The sequence below is a fragment of the Syzygium oleosum genome, unplaced genomic scaffold, assembly GCF_021117445.2.
Source record: "Syzygium oleosum isolate NSW1041296 unplaced genomic scaffold, Sole_v2.1 Sole_v2.30, whole genome shotgun sequence".
Classification (NCBI taxonomy): domain Eukaryota; kingdom Viridiplantae; phylum Streptophyta; class Magnoliopsida; order Myrtales; family Myrtaceae; genus Syzygium; species Syzygium oleosum.
Window position 1 is genome coordinate 168,778 of NW_026607514.1, and position 22,255 is coordinate 191,032.

Genomic DNA, 22,255 nt, shown 5'->3' on the forward strand with positions numbered 1-22,255 from the left:
CACAAATAATTTCTGAATTTTGATTAAATGTGCAATGTGATCCATAAACTTTTAATTTGTTCAATGTAATCCTCGAACTTTAACCCAATATGTAATGTGATCCTTAAACTTTTAATTTATTCGTCCCCGAGCTTTTTGTACGTGTTCAATACATTGAATATTTTCATATAGTTCGGGATTACATTGAACATATACCAAAACTCCAGGGACCACATTGAACATTAAGCTAAAATTCAGGAACTATATTGAATAAATTAAAAATTCATGGACCACATTGCACACTGGACCAAAGTTGAAAGACCGTTTATGTCATTATCCCTAAAGTAAAAGATTGAATTACCACTCTACTAAGTGTTTAAAATTGCCCCTTAATCTTTTCACATTTGTCGGTGATGATACATAAATTGGCTAATCAATTAGATTAACTAAGTTATCGTAAAAGCACAACAAGTATGCTATCATTGTACTTTAAAAATCAGAATTAGGTAGGAAGACAACTTTAGTGTATGGATGTACTGACGCAATACCGTCATCAGATTATTATTATTATTAGTTGTAATGCGTCATCAGATTATTATTATTATTATTAGTTGTAATTTTGCGGAGCCGATTCAATGTTTCACGTATTGCTTCCGGAATAGAGCCAACACTCGAAAGACCATGGAAACTTCTTGCAATTGTGACGGAACGGGCAAACGAGAAGGATAAGTTGACAACTTTAACTTTTCAATGTTCGTCCTGGGAAGAAAGAGAGAAGTAGATGCTAATCCCCGGAATAGCCAAATGATTCTTGTCCATCTTCTTCTAAGTTATAATAAAAAAACTTCATCAAATACGCGAGTTTTCTTCGGTGAAGTTGAAAAGTGAGTTTCCTCTTAAGAAGAATAGATCATCTTGATTCATGCAGTTTTCTCGATGTCATTGATCAATCAATCGGTCGTCATCGTTGAAGTTTCCTTTTCCCATTCATTTGATAAAAGAATTAGAATAAAAAATCTAATAACAAAGCTACAAAAGCCACAGCACAAAATCACAGATTCATAGCTTTAAAAGTAAAGGATATAAAGAAAAATCTGGGTAGAACATGAAGACGTTTTTTGAGCTTTTCTTGGATTAATCACATTAAAGAAAAATTCAAATTATGCTCATTGTGACACATTTACTCTAAATTTTTTCTTGTGACATAACAAACCTCAAACGTGTGTCTATGTAACACATTAATCCTTTATCAAGGTTCCGTCAGATATTTTTCAGTCAAAATGTCGTTCTTATTTCATGTAAGCCACATGAGTGCCATATCAATAACGTTTGCTTTCCGGAGTCAATATAGGCAGATTATTAATGATCCTCATTGATAAAACTTTGATGGAGGATAAATGTATCACATAGATATAAGTTTGGGATTTTTTGTGTCACGGAAAAAAAACTTAGGGTAAATATGTCACAATGGACATAATTTGGGGGTTTTTGGTAACTTTTGCCCTGTTAATTTTATATGGTTCGAAGAAGGGGGTGTAAATGAAACGATTTCTAATTTTATGACCGCACAAAATATTATGTATAGAAACTTCTAGATTAATCAAGTCAAAGTAATCTCAGTCTTCAAAGATTTTATGTCGCAAAACATGCCGATCGATTGGTTTATAGGTCTTATAAATGGAAAACGCATAAATCATCTAAAAAGAGGAGAGCTATAAATAAACAAGTACTTTAATTTATTTAAGGGGCAATCATCAAACCACAATTATCATGAAATCACATAGGGCCCAACAAAATCAGTCCAATCCAATAAGCCCAACAAGAACAGATAATTATGCCCCTAATCCTGCTACTTGGTACATACCATATGCCATCCCACAAAACATGTCGCTTGCTAAAGGAAGCATCACTTCCAACTTTGACCTCGACTTCTTTCTTAACAGTGACCTTCTCTTCGATCTTGGCAATCTCCATCGCATTCTCTTCACCTCGTAATACTTTGCCATGTCGCTTTAATCGACACCGCTCACGGACTATTGTCATTATAAGCCATCGATATGTGGGTAGTCATTTTTGAATTGTTCACCCTTTTTCGAAGGGCATAAAGGCTTAGCAAGATTTGATTTTTATTTCCACTGCACCTCCAACTTCAACCTTGAATCAAAATCGTCCCATTTTGATTTCTATTTACCTCAAAACTTCGAGGCGGTGCGCCACACAAGATGACCAGCGATGACTGGACAGTCATATCAGCAATTTCCGACAAAAATCGACCAGAATGACTACATTGGAATTTCGCACAAAGGTCTAGGACTAAATTGACAAATTGAAAAGTTTAAAACTAAATTAACATTCGTACAAGAGATTTAGGATTAATTGGGCAACTTTTACTATTGAAACATTTAGATAGGAAATGGAAATTCGAGGCTAGAAAGAGCAAGCAATCATAAAATGAATTTGCATGGAGAGGCAAAAGAGTTACCGAGAAACCGGAATTAGCTAATGCATGGGAATTATAAATGGACATCTGTTATGCTATAGCTTATTATGTATAAAAGTAAAGTGCAAATCCAAACATTAATTCGAACATTCATTTATTTTTTAATGTGATGTATATAAGTAATCTCGAATCCTATCATTAATTACTTGTATTATTTCATTTGAACGTACGGTCGTATAAGGAAACCGAAATCCATTGTTGGGCTATTTGTATTAATTATGTGCATTGTACATAAAGGTAAATGAAGATTCAATCATCAATTTGGTCCGTTTAATTTTTGTTAACAGAGTACATGTATACATATACCGGAATACTTTTATAAATTAATTCAGGAAAATTACCCAATCGGTCCTAAAATTTATTCTATAGATGTCAATTCAGTTCTAAACTTTTCAGTTTTACCAATTTTGTCTTAAAACATATGGCCCTTAATGGGGATAATTACCAAAAAATTATTTAATATATTGTACAGATAACAATTTAATCATAAGCCTTTCAATTAAGCCAATTTGCTCCTAAACCTTTTGACGTTTTGCCAATAGTCCTTCCGGCAAAAATTGATCGGAAATCAGTGACGTGAACGCCGACCTCCCTACGTTGCATGGCCGACGACAATCGGCATTGATGCGGACTTTCAATTTTTCTGAATTATTTATTTATTTTTCTTTTCTTTTTCCTTTTCTCTTTTCTTCTCTTTTATTTTTCTTTTTCTTGATTTTTTCCATTGTGACCGACAAGAGTTGCCGAGGATCGCCAACCACTAGGCCATGAAGCCCTCACCAACCACAAGTGAGGCCATCGCAAACGCGAGCGAGGGCTTCATAGCCCTCGCCCGTTGACCAACAAGCTTCGGTGACCCTTGCTGGCCACAATGAAAAAAAAAATAAAAGTAAAAATAATTTAAAAAATAAAAATTTATCCACGTCAGCTCCGACCATGCCTCGTATGACGATCTGCGTCCACGTCATCGATTTCTGGCCAAAATTGACCGAAAAGACTACACTACTAAAACATCAAAAGGTTTAAGACTAAAATGGCTAAATTGAAAAGTTCATGACTAAATTGACATCGTACAATAGGCTTAGGACTTTTTTGATAATTTTCCTGTCCTTAATTATATGATTTCAATTTACCTATCTGTTTATATACTATAAATACAGATAAAATAATTAGCTAACTAATGATACGATTTTAGTTTACATACTTATACTCTACACAAAGAATGTATCTAAACTAATTAATGATAGGATTTGAGTTTTCTTATATACAACGTATATAGCAATAAAATAAATGACCTAATTAATGATAGGATTTTAGCTTTCTTTATATACAATGTACATAGTAATAAAATAAATGACCTAATTAATGATAGGATTTCACTTTACTTATACACAACATAAGTTTAACAGTATATATGAATCTATACACATGTTGTTGGTATGTAGGTTCACATATCCTTCTTTCAATTCCCAGCATTTGCTGTATTCCATTGCTCCTAGACTTTTTAGGCTGCTTTCATCTGTCCAACCTCTCATTTTCACATCCTAATTTCGCCATTCTGTCTCCTAACAGTGGTTCTATGTGTTATTATGGGATGGCTTCGGCATTGGGTGCTCTTCCCATCACTTTCGTCTTGAGATGGTGGTCGACGAGTTCTGCATCGGTTGGTTCGAAGAGAAAGAATGAACCAGGGGTGGAAGCTAGCAATGCCCCAGTCTCATACGCACATAACTTGTATTCATTCCTTCCTTGCATGAATTGTCCGCGTGCAGGAAAACATGGCAAGAGATCGGTGGCGAAGAGCTTCTAAGGTGGTTGGGAAACCCGAATGTAGTCTTGCGTTGTAAATCCCGCGAAGAGTTTCTTCAGAGACAACACAAAAAAGATCCGCGCAGAATTGTTTGAATTGTTTGAATGACGCTGATGTGGTCCTGGCGAGCCTAAGCTGTTTGAACGATGCTGTGCAGAGTTTCGATTGTTGTCTCTGAAGAAACTCTTCTCGGGATTACCAAACAAGACAACATTTGGATTTCGCAAAGACATTGGAAACCCTTCACTTCCGGTTTCTTGCCATGTTTTCATGCTCGACTGTGACTTTGCAAGCTCCCACCCCAGATTAATTCTTTATTAGTGGGGCTGATTGTCTAGTTGCCCTCGTTATTCTTTGTTGTATTATCACCGTCTCTTTTATTTCGGATTTGTATCTTTCATAGCTTTATTTGCAGAAATCACATCAGCGCGTGTATGAACTGCTTTCTTTCACAGGATTCTCTAAACGCCATTGCAAAATCCGAGTATCACCACATCATATACCGCCAAGAGTTTCAAGAAGATAATCCTAATTGTTTAGGAAAATCCAATTTGGAAAGTGAAAATCAAACCAGAAACCATGTTGAAGCGTTATTGCATGAAACACACGAAGTTAGTGCAAAATCAGACTCAAATTAGGAAAGTAACTAAATTGGACTTCGGTTCCAACTAGACCAGCGGCAGAGGGAGGAGCACGGCGACTGGCACGGCGACTGGCAACGGCAGAACTCTCGGAGGCTACTGTGGGCTGGCTAGGAAGTCTGCTGATGGTAGTACAGCTTGATGGATTGCTCGGCTTGGCTCGTGGAAGAGGGGTGTCAATGAGCTCGTGAATCGTCCTTCCTCTGATGACTTTTGCTTCCCTTCAAGATCACCACTCGCGTTGTGCAGGCCCACTATCTCCAAGCCTGACTAACCCGTGAGTTCTTTACCTTCTTTTCACTCAGAATTCGATATCTGACCAAGCAATCTCCGTCTTCCAACAATCCACCCCACTTCCTATTTTCTTCTTTCCAATTCACTCCGCCATTCTTGAACATGTCTTGGGTTTGTCTCGTTGTGCGAACGAAGAAGATGAGACGATCGCCCAAGAGAGAGATGGCGTGCGTCCTTGAGTTGGGCACCTCACCACGAACCGTCGAAGGATGAGGCTCGGTCACGGACGAAGTACCGCGCGGACGGTTGATTACATCGAGAACGTCTTGGGACAGACACAAAGGACGCAATTGGAGGACATGACCGAGAGGACCGACGACTATGTAAAATAGTATCCGGGATGTGGAGCCCGCCAGTAGTTGCTCGTGAATCGACGAGACCGAGAGAGAGCTCGAATACACCGAGATGGCTCAGTGAAACGCCAATAGACCTCGGCGATCGGTGAGCCAAGAACACCAAAGCGAATAGTGGGCAGTGAGTGGCGATGCCGCGGATGCCAAAGTGATCTTGAACGCTAGAGAATTGCCCGTGGATTGTCGAGAATCGCAGTGGAGGGTGAGTGTTGATGTCTCTTTGCCAAAATATGGTATGTGTGGGGTAGCCTTGTAAATAATTCGAACCCCTCAAACATTAGATGAGAATCGCCAAAATTTAAGTGTCAATAATATATGTGTGTGACGGCAATTAAATTCGCAATCCAATTTAAACAAAGAGAGGCTAAAGTTTGTGTGTTGGGTAGCATTGTAACATTTTATATGGTGCCATGGGGAGGTTGCATTCCGACATTGATCACTTGCATCGTTGCTAAACATCAAAAAAAGGAGTAGAAAATCATCGATCGGATAAGAATGATCGAAAGTCAACGACGACCAGCATGCCAGGAGCAAGTGGAGGAGATGGATGAATTCTATAATGATTGGCCTGCCATAAACCTAAATTGTTGGGGTTATGTTTTAGTTCATATAGATATGTCAAAGGAAAATAATATATGATTATCTTTTTTTACTATAAAAACTCTAACATCCTGAGAATCTTTTCAAATTTAAGGAGTGTTTGTTTCGCACAAAATAAACTATTTAAAAAATATCTTTCTTAAAAATGATTGCTTATATCGCTTTAAAAAATGAATGAATGAAAAATATTTTCTATCGTCCACAAAAATGTTTAGGAAAATATTTTTCGAATCATTCATTTTCCAAGAAACAGACGGAGTCGTTAGGCCTTTGAAAATCCTAGTACTGTAAGTGCCCATTAATTTCACATTTATTTACGTTAATTTACAAATAGTAAAATCATTTTAAATAATGTTAGTTTATTTAAACATTTCTTGATCGAAAATTATATTTGGTTAGGCCAAATAATAAAGGCCAAATAATAAATGTTTATTCGTTATCATTTTCATTAAACAATGTTTGTCATATCTAAATGTCAATCACGCTTTTTATTTATTTTACAACATGATATCTTTCAATGATAAACTACATAGTCAGAATAAATATCAATTAGTTAGAATTTACAAATTAGCACATTTATTTCTTTACAACATTAAAAGAACTACTCTCACAATTCAGACGTAAGAAGTTTTAATTGTTGAGAGACGAATAAAAATTCAAAAGATGATAATAGCTCTTATAACTTATATGAGAGGGGTCGCTATCGATGGTAATATGATATGCAGTTTCTGTTGAAGTTCTGATCTCATCTCTCACACTAAAAGCTCTCATTGATTTCTGGCAATGAAGAAGATACATTAGTTCTCAAATAGAAGAGATGTAAGTGCAGTCGTTTTCCTCTATTAATTTAAAATTAGAGATAACTGAATCAAATTTCTGATTATATAAAATAAAATTATTTTGCTTTCGGGATAATAAATTACGTCGGTTTTTATTTTTGAAATTTTTTCTTGTATTTTCATGTGAATTTTTTTTTTTTTGCTTTTAAGAACAGAAAAATGATTATGTAAATGTAACCAAACGCCTTTTAATAAGTGCAAATGATCTGTATTCCATCAAACGGCTACAAAGCATATGCCATATGCCCTAATAGGTTCCATATGCAGAAGCCTTTTTTTTAGGTTACTACATGCCAAACTAAACTGTTCATTTTTTCTATGATTAATAAATTTAGAGATGCACACAAGAAGTAAACATGATTTTGATGCAACTCAAAAGCATATCTGGAGTCAGAATTGAATATTGACATATGTCTATATAGGCAAAGAGTGGCGATAGTGATAGCAAATGGTTTGTGGAATTGATTTCCTGAATGATATATTAATGTGTAAGTGGGCATTCGAGATGAGTATGCTTATATTCAAAAACCATGAAAAATCTACAAAATCACTCTATAATTGTAAACTTACTTTGCGTAGGTTTAGTATGTCAAGTATTGTTTCATAGCAAAAAAAGACGGTTTCAAGGAATAGCACGAAATAAAGTCTGGATAGCAATAACGGATTCATAAAAGAATCAGCTATCGAGGGCACTCTGTCGACCTTATTGAGAAAATTTCTGACTTGTAAAACATGAGAGGTGGTTGTTCAAAATTTCAAGATGAAGAACAAGGTCGCTAGAGTCTAGTGATGTGCTTTCGAGATTGTGCTCTGTTTGAGATATTGAAGCTCGAAACAAGGGATCAGCTCTCATGAACATGCGATTTTGGAATACAATTGACAATCTTCGTGTGCTCAGACTGCTTATCTTCCCAGTTGCACTCTGTATCAGCTTAGCTTGGTGCACTTACTGTTCTTGGACTTTTCTTGACCTGTCTTGATTCGACGAGCTGCCCATGTTCTCCTTCTCTTTTTTTCCCCCTTGAAATGTTATTTGTCGAAATTGCAGCTGAGCCGCCCGAGGTCGATGAATTTGACCCTTGAATCTGCCCTTGGTGATCTACCTTTTTCATATGGGCCTTACGTGCTCTTATACCCAGGAGAAGAGAACTAGAAGCGCCAAAAGTTGTGTACGGCGCTCACTTTAGTGCCAAAAGTTTTTTTTGAATCACTTAAGTGCCAAATCGGAGAAAAAATGATCACTTAAGTGCCAAATCGGAGAAAAAGCGATCACTTAAGTGCCAATTCCGGCCAAATTGATTACGTGGCATTTATAATTAAATTTTTTAATATGACTTGACATATATTTTTTTTAAATTCAGTCCACATGGACATCCAAAACGACGTTGCCTAATCCAACTAACACTGAAGTGATCGTTTTTTTAACAATAACTAGCACTGAAATGATCACTTTAAATAAAATTTGTCACTCAAACGATTATTATTTACAACTTTTAGACGACACCGTTTATGAGTTATATGTTGACTGGGCACGCCAGCAAGCCATGTAGGACCAAGAAATTAATAAAATATTACCACATCAGATTTTCGGCAATCCAGATTGGATTTGGCACTTAAGTGAACGTTTTTTTTTAAAGTGGCACTTAAGTGATCCGAAACAAACTTTTTGCACTAAAGTGAGCGCCGTACACAACTTTTGGCACTAAAGTGAGCGCCGTACACAACTTTTGGCACTTCTAGTGTCCTTCTCCCCATATACCTAGAATGGAAATACTTAGTCTAGCTCAGGGTATGTTCTCCAGATTCAGAATTTCCTTGTTCATTTTTTTATTTACTTGATGAAAAACTCACAGCACTGAGCATATAGGAGAATATGGATGGCTACATTTGATAACCAATTGAAACTTTACGGCATTTCATGTTTTCTTTTAAGACTTCTTTGTCATATTATTTCTCCCACTATGTGCAAGGGAAAAATACCAGTCTCCGAGAGTGATTGCCAAACTACAAAATCAATTTTGACCAATATGATCTCGAGGGATCAATTTGATACCTGATGCATAAGGAAGGTGGCCCAATTCGGACACAAGCAGACACAACACTTCGGTACTACAACTGCGCGCTCTAATACATGCAACTGTCCAGTTAGGAGGTTCAACTAAGGGTAAAAGCCACCAAAAACCCTAAAATATGCCTACCGTAACATATTTACTTCAAACTTTTTTGTGACACCAAAAACCCCAAACTTGTACCTATATAACACATTTACCCCAAACTTGTACAATGTGACACATTTACCCCAATTTTTTTCTTGTGACATCAAAAATCCCAAACTTGTATCCATGAAACACATTTGCCTTAATAATTTGGTGTCCCAAAACAAATTGGAATTTTTCGTGTCACAAAAAAAAAAAATTGGGGTAAATATGTCACACATGCATAAGTTTAAGGTTTTTTGTGTCACAAAAAAAATTTAGGGTAAATGTGTCATAGTGGGCAAAGTTTTGGGGTTTTTTGTGGCTTTTTCCCTTGAACTAATAGTCTAGTCCAAACTTTAAAAAATCATTTTTATTTCTGAGTCTATACTATAGTACTTCACTAGCTACAAAGTATTAATTTCGGTTATTTGATCAAAAAATAAAGGAAACTACTGAAACTGCACTAAATCTTTTGCAAATTATTTTAGTAATTTGTTAGATAAGAAAATATTTGTAGGATGAATTTGTTAGATTTACGACTTAGTAAATGATACATTTTTCTAATATTCATATAATAGTTGACAAACCATAAGCCATTGGTAAGAAAGGTAAATAAAAGGTGTAAACAATCTTGTCAGAGATAAGGAAGTTGGTAATTCAGAAAGAATTCTAATATAAAACGGTAACTAAACAAGAGTTTGTAACATAATTGTACAAAAGTTGATAATCATTCTAATTGAGGTTGGTAATTTCCAAAAAAAATCGGTAAGTAAGACAAATGAAAGTGGCACCTCAATAGAAAAGTTGGTAAGTTAAAAATAATATAAATATTGGAAATCAATTCAAATGAGAGTTAGTGATCAAACAAAATTCAAATGAGAGCTGATGACCCAAAATTAGGGGAAAAGTACCAAAAAAATTATAAACCTATTGCATTTGTACCAATTCAGTCCTAAACCTTTCAATTGAACCAATTTAGTCCTAAATCTTTTCACATTGATACCAATTCAGTCCATCCAGCCAATTTAGGCCGGAAATCACTGACGTGGACACCAGCGGTCCTATGTGGCACCGCTGGCGCTGACATGACCAAATTTTATAATTTTTTAATAATTTTTTCGAATTTTTTCAATGTTTTTTTCTTTTTTCTCTTTTTTTTCCTTTCCGATAACTGGGTTGGCTAGCGAGGTCATTGGTCGACCATCCCGGCCATATGCTGGTTTGGGCGAGGGCCACCATGCCCTCGCCGGCCACAGGCGAGGGCCGCCGTGCCCTCCCCAGCCACGAGCGAGGCCCGCCACGCACTCACCGGCCACGGACGAGGGCATCGGGCCCTCACCCAGATCCAAGCGAGGGCAGCGAAGCCCTCTCTCTCATGGTGGGCGAGGGCCGTGATGCCCTCGCCTGGTCTGGGCGAGGGCGGCAAAGCCCTCGCTCGTGGCGGGCGAGGGCGTCGGGCCCGCGGGAGTCGGCGCGGAGTCGGGCTGTGCGAGGGCGCAGCGGCCCTCGCGTAGACCAGCATGTAGCTGGCGATGGTCAGCTAGCAACTTCGCCGACCCACCAGTTCTAGGAAAAGAAACATTAAAAAAATATGAAAAATTTATTAAAAATTATAAAATTTGTTCACGTCAGTGCCAGCCCCACGTAGGACCGCCGGCATTCGCGTCAGCGATTTCTGACCTAAATTGGCCAGATGGACTGAATTGATACCAATGCAATAGGTTTATGACTTTTTTGGTACTTTTCATCCAAAATTAGTTGATAACTTATTTGGAGAAAAGTTGGTAAGTCGTTCAAATAAATGTTGGCAATGTTGTATAATAGTCAATAAATTTAAAGCATCGCTAAGAAAGATTAATAAAACTATGTAATAGATTAGAGAAAAAAAATTTGGTCTAAGATAAGAGAACTTGGTAACACGAAAATCAGCTTATCGACTATTAACTCAAATAAGATTTGGTAATGCAAAATTAGTTGGTAATTTAATGAGAGAAAATTTGGTAATCACTCTAATTAAGGTTGGTAATTTCTAACTGGTTGGTAAGTAAGACAAATAAAAGTTGAAAACTCCATAGAAAAGTTGGCAAATTTACAAAAAAAAAGAACATAAACAAATATTGTGAGCAACTCAATGAGAGTTGGTAATCTAATGAAAAGTCAATAAATCACATGGATAAAAGTTGGTAAATTCATATAAGAGCTGATAAGTTTAAGGCATTTGTAAGAAAGACAACAAAAGTTGGTAAATAAAAAAACTAAATAAATATTGGTAAGTAACTCAAATGAGAGTTGATTGGAGTCAGCATGATTTCCGGGTAGAACTTGGAATCGGAGAATCGGACCGGTGAGAACTTGTCCGTTTCGAGGTTTCAGGATATGTAAGGTAGGTTTTAGGTTTCAAAAATTGAGGCACATATTTCAACAAATAGGTTCTAGGTAGGTGAAACCTAGAACCTAAAACCTTGAATAAGTTTTTGTGTTTTTCTTGGTCCGTCTTCGTGCGATCGAGCGGTATTCTATTGCGTTCAACGATGAGTGTATAACCTAGAACCACTAGTCTGAGCTCCCATTTTATGACTGAGACTTTCACTTTGTTAATATTTCATATTCTTTGTGTGCCTAAATATAAATGATGGTCAGTGGATTGTAACAGCAAGTAATGGTCATTAAATGTGATGATTCATTATAATCGTTCAATTTATAATACAGGTGGAATTTAGGTAGACCTCGAAACCTGTGATAGGATAGGTTCCAAGTTCCAAGGTATGCATGTTAAGTTCCAAGTTCCAAAAAATGAGGAACCTCTTCCAATTGGTAGGTTCTAAATTCCAAGTAGAACCTGTACGAAACCTAGTACTACTCACACCTAGTTGATACCCTAAAAATGAGTTAGTAATTTAATTGGAAGAAGGTTGGTAAGTCTTTCAAATTAAAAAAGTAAATTCATATAATAGTTGGTAAATTTAAGGCATTACTAAGAAAGAGAAATAAAAATTAATAGAAAAATATTTAAAAAAATTGGCAATTTGCAAACTGTCGGCGATTTATGACCAAAATTAATCGGAATGACTAAATTGGAAAATCGTTAAAAGATTTAGAACTGAATTGGCCGAATTGAAAAGTTTATGATCGGATTTGCCGCCGTACAATAGGCTGAAAACTTTTTGGAAAATTATTCCAAAGCATATCAGATGAGTTCATTATTGTAACAACCTAATTTCGCAATGGTACGGGTTTTGTGTACCGTCACATCCCACTTTTATGTGAATATAATAAATCTTGGTGGCTTTTCAACTTGTAGCACAATTTAAACAAGGGTTAATACTATGAAAAACCCCAAACTTGTACATTTGTGACAAATTTATCCCAAACTAATTTTTTTACCACCAAAAACCCCAACCGGTACACATGTGATAATTTTACCCTCCGTTAATTTCTGTTAACATTTTACCGTCAAATTCTGAGTTTGATGACACGTGACAATTGACGAATGTACCGGTTTGGGGTTTTACCCTCCGTTTACCACAAGTGTACTGGTTTGTATTTTTTCGTGATATTAATTCAATTTAACAGAGGGTAAATTTGTTACAAATATTTTTGGTGGGCAATAAATTAGTTTGGGGTAAATTTATCACAAATGTACCAGTTTGGGGTTTTTCGCGATAAAAAAATTAGTTTGGGTCAAATTTGTCACAGATGTACCAGTTTAGAATTGTTCGTGATATTAATCATTTAAACAAAGAGAGACCAAAGTTCATGTGTTTGGTGGCCTTGTAACATTTTTATATGGTGCAAGAGGGGGGGAGGTTGCATTCCGACATTGATCACATGCATCGCTATCAACTACCTAAAAATGGAGTAGAAAATGACCAATCGGATAAGGATATCGAAAGTCCACGACGACCAAAAACGCCTAGAATAAGTGGAGGAGATAGGTGATTTTACAAATAATTGACCTGCCAAAACCCTAAACTTGTGGGGTTAATGTTCAACTTTCATTTACATGTGCCATAAACAATTTATTATCGTTTTCTCCTACTGTAAGATTCCAGAGCCGTCCTCAGATGCTTTCCCAAATTTCAGTAAAAGGCCTTTGAAAATTCCAGAACTGTATGCATCCCTTGTTTTCGCATCTTTTGGGTAACAGAATGCTGCTTCCCTTTGGTTATATTTATCTTAGTTTTCATTTGTAAATAGTAAAATCATTTAAACTCGTTTTAGTTTATTCAAATGCTTCTCGATCGAAAACGATGTTTGGTTATGCTGAATAGTGAATGTTTTTGTCTATTATCATTTCGCCAAACAATGTTCGTCGTGTCTGGATGTTATTGTACCTTTTATTTGCGTTACTCCGCAATACCTTTCATTATGATGAAAATAAATCTCAACTAGCTAGAGCTAACAAAACAAAAGTAGCACGTTTATTTCTTTATAACATTGGAAGAACTACTCTCGCAATTCAAAATGATAGTCTCAGTGTTTATCATATCGGACGTGAGAAAGTTTCAATTATTGTAGGACGAATAAAAATTTCAAAGATGCGAGTAGCTCTTGTGCCTTTTAATAAGGGCAAATGATTTGTATAACATCAAACGGCTACAAAGGATATGCCATATGCCCTAGTAGGTTTCACATGCAGACGCCTTTTTTTTAGGCCACTACATGCCAAACTAAAACGTAAATTTTTCTATAAGCAATAAATTTGGAGATGCACACAGAAGTAAACATGATTTTGATGCAACTCACAAGCATCTCTGGAGTCAGAATTGAATATTGATGTGTGTATATATAGACAGAGTGGAGATAGTAACAGCAAATGGTTTGCAGAATTCATTTACTAAATGATATACTAATGTGTTAGTTGGCATTCGAGATGCGTAGGGTTATAATCAAGTACCATGAGAATTCTACAAAATCACTCTGTAATTGTAGACTTATATTACATAGGTTTAATGTGTCAAGCATTGTTTCATAGGGAAATAAGGTCTTGATAGCAATAACGCGGATCCGTGAAAGAACCAACCATCAGGGGCACTCGATCTACCTTGTCGAGAATATTTTCGACTTAGTGAAAAATAGCCTTTTAAAAGAAGTTTGGTATGTCATTCCACCTTCCAATACCTTTTTTAGCTACTTCAAAAGCAGCTGGCAAGTTTCGAGCATAAAAATTGACAGAGGAGCTAGGAATTATTAAAGAAGTTCAATCCCAAAGTTTTGCTGAGTTTAATCATTACAAAAATTTTAAGCTATTTTTCTCCTCTCCAATAGTCGGTAATGAATTATCTATTGTGTCTGAGAAGGCTTTTTCTTTGAGGCCAATAGGCATGTTTCACGCTCTGCAGTTTGAGCTTATAGCTGCATTCAAAAGTAAACGCCTGGTATGTCCTATATCTCCCCTATAAATACTTCCCTCCAAGCTGAGAAGAAGATATCACTTGCCCATTGAAGCCTTCTTCTTCACTTCCCTCTTGCACGCCATTAGCAATGGAGATTGGTCCAAGAATGGTGGCTACTGTTGTTACAGTCATGAGCTTCGCCGTCTTCTTGGGCGTGGTTTCTGCTGATCCTGACATGCTCCAAGATGTCTGCGTCGCCGATCTCGCTTCCAGTAAGAGCATACATGCTTATCTATGCGCGTTTCTTATAGTCTTCTTCTTAAACTGCCGACGACTGCAGACCAGTATCAATAAACCCTAGATGTTAATTCTAACATGTATATGACCTGTTTTCTCCTGTACTTCTCCATGACAGGAACTATGTAACGCTACTCTTTCTTTTCTCATTAGCCAAACTGTTTTTGAAGTTAGTATGGCGCTCATTATTTTATCTCATGGATCAAATAATATGCACGTTTAAGTCATTGTCTGATTCATGCATTTGCGATGAACAGAAGTGAAGGTCAATGGATTCCCGTGCAAAGCGACTTTCAACGAAACGGACTTCTTCTTCGCCGGGCTGGCCAAACCCGGACTCACCAACAACACCTTAGGCTCTCTAGTGACCGCGGCCAATGTCGAGGAGATCCCAGGCCTCAACACCCTCGGCGTGTCCCTAGCCCGCATCGACTATGCTCCTTACGGCCTCAACCCGCCCCACACCCACCCACGAGCCACCGAGATGGTGTTCGTGCTCTATGGAGAACTATACATCGGATTCATAACCACCGCTAACGTCCTCGTCGCTAAGACTATCAAGGCGGGCGAGATCTTTGTGTTCCCTAGGGGTTTGGTCCACTTCCAAAAGAACGTCATGGACGCCCCTGCGGCCGTCATCGCAGCATTCAACAGCCAATTGCCAGGGGTTCAAGCCATCGCAACCACACTGTTTGCGGCCACGCCTCCAGTGCCCGACGACGTGTTGGCCATGGCATTCCAGATTGACGCTCAGCAGGTTGAGATGATCAAGGCTAAGCTTGCCCCCAAGAGCTAGTCTCCTTGTTAAACTCCAGACACGTCAATTCAAGTTTGATTTGGCCCTAAAATAAAATCAAGTTTGACATTGCAATTTCGATTCTGCTCCTCTGAAAATTGTTATCTTTGTTGGTTTCAATAACCCAACGTTTGTGATCTTTTTGTACCCTTTTTATTGAATAAAAGAGGTTTTGAGCCGCCAGAAAAAGGTTTAGGGCTTCCTTAGCAAATTTTTCTATTTGTATGATCTTATCTAATACGTATATAAAAAAAATACCTGCTCCAACCTGTCTCACTAATCAAACAAATTATAACTTGGCTCTTTCCTCTCTATCTTGTCCTTGAACAGGATCTGGTGAACTAGCTAAACTTAAATCAGCTTTGCATATGGAAAGTTGCAACTTTGGTAAGGCATAAGTAGATAATCATAGTGGCAAATCGCGATCAAGGGACTCAAAATTTGTGATAAATTGATCTAATTCTATCCAAATCTGTTCAATATCGATGTAAAATCTGACCGGGCCTTTGAGTAGTTCGCGACATTATTTAATTAGTACCTCTAGATTTACGCGAAAATTGTGAAACCCGTGAGTACATATGTGTGTGGGCTTTTAGGTAATTAAGTTAGATTTAATCATTAACCAAAGTAGCTTAAGGAGCTGAATAGTTGCCAAATATCTTCGACCTCTCATTTTCAGATAAGCTGTAGCTATCAGAAACTCAAGTAGGACCGGGGTAGCTTTAGTAAGTCAAACGCCAAAGATGCTTGTGAAAATTAGAGGGAAGAAGCAAGAATTTTCGCCATTGAATTGACAGCTCCGGACATCATTTGATTAGATCCCGATCTCATGGGCTAATTCATATACTGCTCGCACAGTTCCAAGTCTAAGACTGTATTCGTTATATTCTTTTGAAAGCTGAAGTCGACGTGAATTTTCGCAAGAGAAACATAACGCTAAACATAAAATAACAAAAATAAATATTCACATCAATCGATGCGATTGTGTCAACATCAAAATTTGCTTCCACTGCCCATTTTTGGCCAACGGCTGACAATTGAAGGAGGTTGATCATCAGGAAGCATTCAAATTAAGGTGTGTTATACGTATTACTAAATCTTCCCTTACATAATCGTGATTATCCGCGCATTGTTTGGTGAGATTGTAAAGATTGGTCCACAATAATCCCTTGGCAAAAGTGCCAAGTGGAACATATTCCAACATCCCACAAAGCATTTCATGCTTCCCTTTCTAATTCACTATTAATACCCTCAAGAATATGTTTTTTTTTTCTTTTTTTGTTAATTGCAATGTAAAGCTATTAATGGAAATGTAAGTTTATCTTCTGATTTCCATACTAAATTTATCTTTCCGGTCTGATCAAGGTTAAAGAGCAATCGACCTTATGATTAATGGGTTTTCTCCTATCAAAACTGCTGTTCGATAATCAAATCTCAAAAGAATGATTAGATTAGAGAGATGATTGCGAGATTTATACTTATTGAATGTGCAAGTCTCGATTAGGGACTTACTAAGTGTGTGTTTGTTTCACTAGAAGAGCTTTTCATAAATTAGTTTTCCGAACTTTCACGTGTTTTGGTTCGTTGATAATGATTAGCCAATCGAAAAACATTCACGATCAAAAGAAAACACCCACACGTATAATTAGGAAAATGAATTCCCCATTCTTACTAGAAAAAAATCATTTTCCCAAGCGTAACTAGTCTCTTACCACAACGCTTAATAGATTCTTCTAGAATTTTAAATGATTTTCAACATATTACCAACTATAAAAAAAAAAATCTAACCATTTTCCTCGAAAACGACTTTATCTAAAATATTTTCCTTTACTATTCCCACATGCCTCTATATATGCTTTGTTGATTTTGTCAATTGACAGTTCAACGCCCAAATATGCTGTGGGGGGAATGAGAAGAAATTCACATTACATCACGAAACAGTAAACAGAATGTGACAGCAACTCGTTCCAGCGTCTCAATCCTGCTTATTTCTAAACTTGTTTTTCAGCATCGATTAAGAAACTACTAAATTAAACCGCTCACGCATCAACCTCAATTAATGTTCACAAAAACAAAACTTAGCGATCATGGCGTAGGCATTGACTAATTATTGTATTCAACTTGATCGGGATAAGCTGGCAAATTAGATTCCACTCTCTTTCTTATGCAACTCAACTCATTTAGGACTGAACATCGACCGTATTAAATTTTTTTTTCTTTTTAGTAAAGCAAAAACCCGATAAGATTATATTAAGTTAGGACATGCGAGGATCTTGCCCAATAAAACATGTGCAAAGCCCGCGAAAGGAGCACTCGAGTGATCAACTTTAGGGAGTGATCAACTTTAGGGATGAGTATCGACTTAATGATACCAAAAACTCCCGTGTCATGTCCTTGTTGTCATCGCCCCGGCCTCTCGACGCATAACCCAACACGTGCCTGTGTAATTGGATAAGGGTTAATACCATGAAAAATCTCAAACTGATACATTTGTGATAAATTGATCCCAAACTAATTTTTTTACTACCAAAAACCCCAAACTAGTACACTTTTAACAAATTTACCATAAATTAACTTTTTTACCACCAAAAATCCAAAATCGGTATATCTGTGACAAATTTACTCTTCGTTAGCTTTCGTCAAAGTTTACTATTAAATTTGCCGACTTGTATGACATATGGTGATGTGGCAAGTCCAAGTTGAAATCCACAGGGTAAATACCACGAAAAACTCCAAAGCTGTATACTTGTGATAAATTGACTGTACTAATTTGGGGGTTTTCGTGATATTAACCCTATAGATATGTCACCATACCACTTCATCATGTATCATCCATGTCAGAAAATTTAATGGTAAAATTTGACGAAAACTAACATATGATAAATTTATCACGGGTGTATCAGTTTTGGAGTTTTTGGTTATCAAAAAGTTAGTTTTGAGTAAATTTATTACAGGTGTACCAGTTTGGGGTTTTTTGTAGTCAAAAAATTAATTTTTTGTAAATTTATCACAAGTGTACCAGTTTGCAATTTTTCGTGGTATTAACCCCATTTGAGAAATTCTTATATGGACTTGAGCCCACTCCGGACGTCCATTTTGTGGGTCCTGAAAACTAGATGGCCGCGATGCATCTATCCAATCAAAAAAATTCGGTTTATCATTGCGCACCCTTTTACAATCCATATGTCAGGCTTTCTAGCTCGTGGCACGGCTCGACTGACTATATATCTCTTTCAAAATCGAACTCTTTTTATCCAATGATCATGTGGATTCGATTAATTCTCTAGCTGACAAAGCCAAGTTACATACGTTATTGGTAGTACACAAGATCAATATGAGCAAATACGATCAGTCCTTTTGAGTTTCGATGCACGCTCGGCTCAGCATCGTGTCGGACCATGTTGGCATGTCAACCGCGGACACGATCCTCGCCCTCCTGCAAGGATGCAACAGCCTCCGGAGGCTCAAGACCATCCACGCGCAGGTCTTCGTCCACGGCCTCCAGAGCAACCCCTCCATCTCGGGCAAGCTCCTCCGCTTCTGCGCGGTCTCCGTCTCCGGTTGCTTGGCCTATGCCCGGATCCTGTTCGACCGCATCGAATGCCCGCAGACCCACGATTGGAGCTCCATCATCAGGGGCTTTGCCGTCGGCCCATCTCCTCTGGAGGCCCTTCTTTACTACAACGGCATGCTTGGGTCGTCGTCCTTTTCTTGCCCCGACGGCTACTCTTTCTCGTTCGCCCTCAAGGCGTGCGAGAGAGTTGGGAATGAAAGGAAGTGCGGAGAGATTCATGGGACCGTGATTCGATCTGGTTATGAGATGGATGTCGTGGTGTGCACGAACCTGATGCGGTGTTACGCGGGGAATGGGTTGGTTGAGGTCGCGCGGAAGGTGTTTGAAGGTATGTCCGAGAGGGACTTGGTTTCTTGGAATTGCATGATCTCCTGTTGCTCTCAGGCTGGTCTGCACCATGAGGCCCTGGGGTTGTACCGTCGGATGAGGAAAGAGAATGTGGATGTCGATGGCTTCACGTTGGTGGGATTGCTCTCGTGCTGCGCTCACGTGGGGGCGTTGAATGTGGGTGTTGAATTGCATAGGAGAGCTAGCCGAGAGGGATTTTTGGGGAACATTTATGTTGCAAATGCTCTTATCGACCTGTATGGGAAATGTGGTGACTTGGCCGGGGCTCTTTCCGTCTTTAATGGGATGTCGAAACGGGATGTTTTCACGTGGAACTCTATGATCACCGCGTATGGAGTGAATGGGTGTGCGGATGAAGCCATCCTATTCTTCAGGCAGATGTTGAGAGAAGGTGCTTGGCCGAGCTCCATCACATTTCTAGGATTGTTGTCAGGCTGTAGCCACCAAGGCCTAGTGGACAAGGGTGTTCAGTTTTTCCATATGATGAGCTATAAGTTCAACTTAAAGCCAGAAATTAAGCATTATGGATGCATGGTTGATTTGTATGGACGTGCTGGGAAGCTTGAAAAGGCGCTAGAAATCATAAAAACCTCTCCTTTTCTGGTTGATCCTGTCATTTGGCGAACTCTTCTAGGTTCTTGCAAGATCCACCAAAATGCGCGCATAGGGGAGGTTGCCATTAAGAATCTGGTCCAGCTTGGAGCATGTAATGCAGGGGACTGTATACTTCTTGCTACAATATATGCTGAATGCAATGACAAGCAAGGTGTTGCAAGAATGAGAAGGTTGATCAAAAGCCAAGGAATTAGGACGACTCCTGGTTGGAGCTGGATTGAAATTGGCAACCGGGTACATAGATTTTTTGTGGATGACCAGTCACATCCTGATCGAGACGAAATCTATCGTAAGTTAGAGGAAGTAATTTACAGGGCCAGTTTGGCTGGTTATGTGAATAGTAAGTTTCAAGTGACCATGCCTGACTTAAAATGTGAAGGGCATCTGGAGTCCTCCAGTAAATATCACAGCGAGAAACTGGCAATTACTTTTGGATTGTCGAGAACTCCTGATGAAACTAACCTCCGGATAGTGAAGAATCTGAGGATATGCAGAGACTGCCACTCATTTGCGAAGTTTGTCTCACAAGCATTTAGTCGAGAAATTATTGTGAGGGATCGAGTTAGATTTCATCATTTCAGGGGTGGAGTATGTTCCTGCAAGGAGTACTGGTGAAAACCGAGCATTGTGATTGATTACCTTTAACATTAAAAGGGAAAAAGATAACACGTATGGAAGAAGCCTAGGAGCAAGGACTACTCAAAATTGCAGCTACTTGGCCCACTCTTGGCTAAAAAGATTTTGCCAAGGAGACGCAGCTGAAGCTCAAGCTTCATTACATTATCAAGGATGTTGTCTGACATATATGATGCAGAACCATAATCAAGATGGAAGTCTGATGTCGTGAAAGTTTATATTCAAATACATATGGATCACTTCCATCAATTGGTCGCACTTTGGTTTTCAGTATTTCACATTGCAACTTCCAATGTGACAGAAATGTCAAATTATCATACGTCGAGGACAGTCCATGGGTCTGTGACTCTGTCCTCGTCTGTGACTTGCTATCTTCTAATGAGTTCCTGAATACAATAAAATGGGCGAAATCTAAATGCGCTTTACCAAAAAAAAAAAGTAAACGCTTAAACCGATTGAGTTTATGTTATCCTGGCTAGCCTGCTCCCTGCTGCACCTTTTTATTCAAGTATGACCACTGTACAAGCCCTAGACTTAATATCTCGGTGTAAGTCGCATATTGACATCAGTTGCAGATGCTTTCCTCCAACCTGGTACAGCTTAATGTACCAGTTCATCAACTAGACTGACCAGCTCAATGAAACGATGAAATTTCTCGGGGAGCTTATGCAGAATGCATGCTCTAACTAGCTTTATATATGGTGGCTTATGAAGACATGGATTTCCTTACTGCTGGAGCTCCTGAATTTCTGGACCATTTCATAGATCCCATCATCCCAGCTCAAGAACAAACCAAGCTCGAAAGGCTCTCAGGAAATTAAATTGACCGATCACATTTGGGTCTTTTGCCTGCCTGTCTTGATTTTCATTGTAAACTCAGAGGAGATAATCTGAAAATAAATATGTATGAGCAGAGATGGGTGCTTCTCATATACATATTCAGCATGTTCTCCTGTGCCGTTTCATTAACGTTTGTGTGTCACCGTTACATGCTGAGAAAAGAACTTTGATACGTATGCTATTCAACGATATACCCATGACTTCTGAATTATGACAATAACAATCATGAATACATTGAAGCTTGTATGTCAACAAAAGTAAAAATAGCGCATAACTGTGCGTCAGGACAAGTCAAGTTTGGTGAGAACTTTTACAGGCATTTCTCAGTGGTATGCTTCTGGAGATGCGAGAGGAGGCCGAACTCACAATTAGGTTCCGCCAACAGTTCTAAAAGTTGCCTAGACAGAATTGTTGAACTGGCATATTGGCTCTATAGGTGCAAGAACCTGTATCGTGCATTTCGTGTACAACTTGTTCTACAGTTCTGAAAGTCATTAACTTACCTGTGGAGGTTTGTAAGTACGAAACATACATTAGGCGCGCATGAGAAATTTGAGTACCTATAACTCTGATTTCGCAAAAAGTCTTGTCATGCTTCT

The 22,255-nt window shown here is 38.1% G+C and overlaps 2 protein-coding genes across 2 annotated transcripts; both read left to right on the top strand.

Moving 5' to 3' along the window:
- The first annotated feature begins 14,672 nt into the window (after nucleotides 1-14,672).
- LOC115666172 (germin-like protein 5-1) lies at nucleotides 14,673-15,819 on the top strand. Its single transcript, XM_030587951.2, has 2 exons — nucleotides 14,673-14,822; nucleotides 15,105-15,819. The coding sequence occupies exons 1-2, from the start codon at nucleotides 14,699-14,701 to the stop codon at nucleotides 15,641-15,643; spliced, it is 663 nt and encodes a 220-aa protein (XP_030443811.2). The 5' UTR covers nucleotides 14,673-14,698; the 3' UTR covers nucleotides 15,644-15,819.
- A 3,087-nt stretch (nucleotides 15,820-18,906) lies between these two features.
- Nucleotides 18,907-21,759, top strand: LOC115694360 (pentatricopeptide repeat-containing protein At3g56550). Its single transcript, XM_056304084.1, has one exon. It carries the CDS (start codon nucleotides 19,011-19,013, stop codon nucleotides 20,793-20,795), a length of 1,785 nt encoding a protein of 594 aa, XP_056160059.1. The 5' UTR covers nucleotides 18,907-19,010; the 3' UTR covers nucleotides 20,796-21,759.
- The last annotated feature ends 496 nt before the right edge of the window (nucleotides 21,760-22,255 follow it).